The sequence below is a fragment of the Bison bison genome, unplaced genomic scaffold (genome assembly GCF_000754665.1).
Source record: "Bison bison bison isolate TAMUID 2011002044 unplaced genomic scaffold, Bison_UMD1.0 scf7180017864526, whole genome shotgun sequence".
Lineage (NCBI taxonomy): Eukaryota > Metazoa > Chordata > Mammalia > Artiodactyla > Bovidae > Bison > Bison bison.
In genome coordinates, this window is record NW_011495077.1 from 4,397,460 (window position 1) to 4,401,758 (window position 4,299).

The 4,299-nt window shown below is 53.1% G+C and overlaps 1 protein-coding gene across 1 annotated transcript in view; it reads left to right on the plus strand.

Annotated features, from left to right (window-relative positions):
- The window catches only part of CELF6 (CUGBP, Elav-like family member 6), a 30,311-nt gene extending 26,012 nt beyond the window's left edge, over window positions 1-4,299 (plus strand). The window contains 7 exon segments of the mRNA XM_010831424.1: window positions 17-71; window positions 169-315; window positions 523-585; window positions 837-917; window positions 1,004-1,147; window positions 1,707-1,861; window positions 2,681-4,299. Of these exon segments, the coding sequence (XP_010829726.1) occupies window positions 17-71; window positions 169-315; window positions 523-585; window positions 837-917; window positions 1,004-1,147; window positions 1,707-1,834 (618 nt within the window). The 3' untranslated portion in view covers window positions 1,835-1,861; window positions 2,681-4,299.

Genomic DNA, 4,299 nt, shown 5'->3' on the forward strand with positions numbered 1-4,299 from the left:
GGCAGTGGCTGCACAGATGCAGCACGTGGCGGCCTTCAGCCTGGTAGCAGCGCCTCTCTTGCCCGCGGCAGGTACTGCGCGCAGGGGGCGGGGCCGGGCGGGGCTGGGGCCAGGGCGGAGCGAGCGTGGGGCGGTGACCTGACTTTCCCACCTCCTCGCCACCTGCAGCCAACTCCCCGCCCGGCGGTGGCCCGGGCACGCTTCCGGGTCTCCCGGCGCCCATCGGCGTCAATGGATTCGGTCCCCTGACTCCCCAGACCAACGGGCAACCAGGCTCGGACAGTCTCTACAATAACGGGCTCTCTCCTTACCCAGGTGGGCCCCTCACTCCGCCCAAATCTCCCCCCAAACGGAATGGGGAGTGGGGGCTGGGGGATGGTGATGGCAAGGCCTGGCCTCCCTAAGAAGAGACTCCTCCTTCCCTGCTGCCTTTCATCGCCTCCCTCCACACTCCCTGAATTCTCACCTAGCCCTGCCCGTCAGCCCACCTTCATTTAGGGCCTTGTGCCCCTCTCTCCCCAGCCCAGAGTCCCGGCGTGGCTGACCCCCTGCAGCAGGCCTACGCTGGGATGCACCACTACGCAGGTTTCACTTGGCGCTACGCGGCCTGGGAGGTTTGAAGGGCCCCAGAAAGTAACAGGGGGATTTGTGGGGGGCGGGGGGAGGGGAGGTTAGGCTCTGTTCTGAGGAGTCGACCCTCCATTCCCTCACCCTTGGATCCAGAACGACCTTTCTAGGGGTGGACTGGCTGAATTGGTAAAAGTGGCCAGGCAGGTGGGGTCCTGCTTGGGGGATGGCTCCTGGGGGTCACTGCCCGCTCCCACCTCTGTCTCCAGCAGCCTATCCGTCGGCCTATGCCCCAGTGAGCACAACTTTTCCCCAGCAGCCTTCAGCCTTGCCCCAGCAGCAAAGAGAAGGTGAGGGACAGGGGTCTGGAGATCAAGGCCTGGTGGGGCTGGACTTAGGACTCCTCCCCTGAACCAGCCTGCCGCTGTTCCTCCAGGCCCCGAAGGCTGTAACCTCTTCATCTATCACCTGCCTCAGGAGTTTGGTGATGCAGAACTCATCCAGACATTCCTGCCCTTTGGAGCCGTTGTCTCTGCCAAAGTCTTTGTGGATCGTGCCACAAACCAGAGCAAGTGTTTTGGTGAGTTGAGCCCCATCCGTGGACCTCTCCCTCTCCTAATTATGAGGCTCCCTACAAACCCTAAGTTTGCGCCTCCAGAAGTCAATGATTCCTAGAAACTGAGTGTATAGCACTCAGCAGGGTCCTAGACCAGGAACAAGTCTATATCAGCTTCACCTGGGACGGTCAGGTGTCTGGTAGATCTTCAGCCAGGTTAGGCTTCAGAATCTGGCCAGGACAAGTGGATGGGGGGGTCTGGAGTCAGAGATTCCCTCCAACTGCAACTGCAATTCAGAGGATCAGAATGGGAGCTGTGAAGGGAGAGAGCTTTTTCCATGCCAAGAAAAAAACAGAGAAACACCGCCACCCAACACACACACTCAGAATTACCTCCTGTCCTTCCAAGAATCACAGGAAACTCAGGCCACTTGTCCATGTCTGTATGAACCTGTGTCCATGTGTGTGTGCACACATGCAGATGCTGAAAGGTGGAGGAGTGTATGTTGATGGAATTGGCCTAAGAGGGGTGAGAAGAGGCTGGGCAGAGTTCCCAGCTAATCTCTCTGCACATACCCTCCAGGGTTTGTTAGCTTTGACAATCCAACCAGTGCCCAGACAGCTATTCAGGCCATGAATGGCTTTCAGATTGGCATGAAGAGGCTCAAGGTTCAGCTGAAGAGGCCCAAGGATGCTAACCGGCCTTACTGATCTGCTCTTACTGACCAACCGCGAAAGGTGAGTCCTTCGTAGACCCCAGGCAGATGAGTCCTGAGTGACAGAGGCACTCTCAGCTTTGCCATTCCTTTTGGGATGTTGAGGACACCCACCTCTGAAAAAATCTGGCTGAGAAAAGCCAGGAGTTAGGAGGAATCCTCAGTTTGGGGCTGTTTTTTTCCTTCCATCTATGAACTGAGATAAATTTGACATCATTCCTGTCCCACAGCCTGGGAGAGATGATTATAGTAAGATCCAACCAGCTTGTTCCATGCCAGAGATAGTCATGGGGACCTGTGTAGGGAGGGCAGAGGAGTGGAGAATGAGACTAGAAAAGTAGGTTTGTGTCAGCTCGTGAAGGGTCTTAAAGACCGTGAGTTTGGAATTTATCCTGAAGATGGTAGAGAATCACTGAAGAGTTTAAGCAAAGAAAGGACAGGATGTCAGGGCTGGGATGATGGCAGTGAACACGGAGATGAAGCAAATACCCTGAAGATTTACGGGGCCTGGTGGTGATGGGGGGGGAAGATGACAAGCTCTCTTAGACTTCTGGCAAGGCCAGCTGCCTGTGACTTTTAGAGATTTGCTGTCTCAGAAGGTTCACAAGACCCTCCTTCAGTTGAACTGTCCTCCAGGGAGCCCTCAGGAGGGGGTGCTGGCCCATGGTGATCTGCCCAGAACCCAGAGTCTGGCTCCAGGGGGAAGCCTGAGGTCCAGCCACTCACCTGAGATGTCACGGATGGGGCAAGTTGCTCTTTCTGTCTTGTTCTCCAGAGTGACATTTTTCTTTATCTCCTTTCTCTCTCCTTATCAATTAATACCCAACACTGGAAACTGAAGAGTGAGAAGAAAGGAAAAGAGAAGCACAGAAATGCTTGAGCAGCCCTTCCTGAAGGAGCAGCCGCAGATGGAGGTGGACCCTAGGCCAACGCCTGGGCTCAGGCCGCTTTAAGGATTGTTTTCACCAAGTGGGTTGTTCTGTGCCTGTGGTGCAGAGCTCAGGCTGGCAAGGCAGCTGGGGCTGGCTGAGGAGTGACTGTCTAGGGAGGGGAACCAGCAGATGGCCTAGGGGGTGCCAAGGGCTTCTCCAAAGGGAAGCCCAGATCTACTTCTTTCAAATCATATCATTCCTTAGAGTTTAGGGACCAAAGGACTATTGCTTTTTTAAGAATATATATATATATATATATATATAAATTAAAACAAAGAAAAACACAAAAAAAAATCACAAGAGAAACAAAAGAAACAGTATAGAGTCTAATAAAAGCTGCCTTTAAATATCCCTAGGAGACAGGGTGAAGAAGACCCTTGAAGGCCCCAGCCTAGGCAGAGGAAGGCTGTGGAAAGGTTATTCTGTGTCTCATTTCCTCTTAACCTCCCAACCCCACCCCAACACCTTTTAAAATAATTAAGGACTTGAGGTCTGTGTTCCTAAGCATGTAACAAGAGAGTTATGGAAGGCAGTGAGCCCACAGCCCCCAGACTCAGAGAGCATCCCTGAACAAGCCTTGATGAGGAGCTCTGGCCTGCCCTGGTCCTTGCCACCCTGATAGGCCTCTTAAGCCAGCAGGAGTGGGAACCTGCCTTTCCTTCTTGACAGCCTTTCCCGTAGAACCTCTGCTTCCCCAGTTAGGATGAAAGGGAGTTTGGACCACCCCAGTCTTTCTCTTCCCTGTCCAGACAGACAGAGGCCCTGCCTTTGGCTGAGCTGAGACACCTCCTGTTTCCCCTCACCTTGAGCCAGCCCCTGTGTCCCCTTGCTCCAGACCACCTTCTGTCTCTAAGTCTACCCACCTGTAAAGTAGATTCAGGATATATATAGAGGGCTGTGACAACAGACTTGGAAGATTCGCTACTGTATATACTGCCATTGAGAGAAGGGGATAATTTTCAATATTGTAGAAGCTTCAGAATTTAGAGGTCCCTCTTTACCCAGGACCTGGGAGGGAAGTAGATGTTTTGCCAAAATACTTCTTCATTCCTTTAAAAACTACATCTTTCCTATGCAAGAGTGTCTCACATGTGCTTATCCGAGGTGCTTCTAGATGGTGAGCAGTGTTCAGCTTAGAAGTGGTGTGTGCTCTGTCCGTCTGTCTTTGTCTGTCTGTGTATCCAGTGGGTGCCATATAAAGCTGATCGATGGTGGTGCTTCCTGCCTGCTTCTGTGAGATGGGCAAAAGTTTTGGCTTAGAAGACCACGACTCACCTTGCCTTGGTCAGCCTTTCCTGGGCCCACAGGGCCTTGCACATACTGTTCCTAGGAGGATAATCTTTGCTCCACCCCACAAATCTGGATCAGACTAGTCTGGGGCCCCAGCTGTGTGGTGGGCACTCTGGTCCCCAGCTGTTACTGAGGCTGGAGGCCTCTAATCTGATGTCACATCAGACAATGAAGGACATGGCGGGGGGAGAGTTCCTCCTTCATAAGAGTTTCTAAGAAAACTTGTTCCCACCTGTTC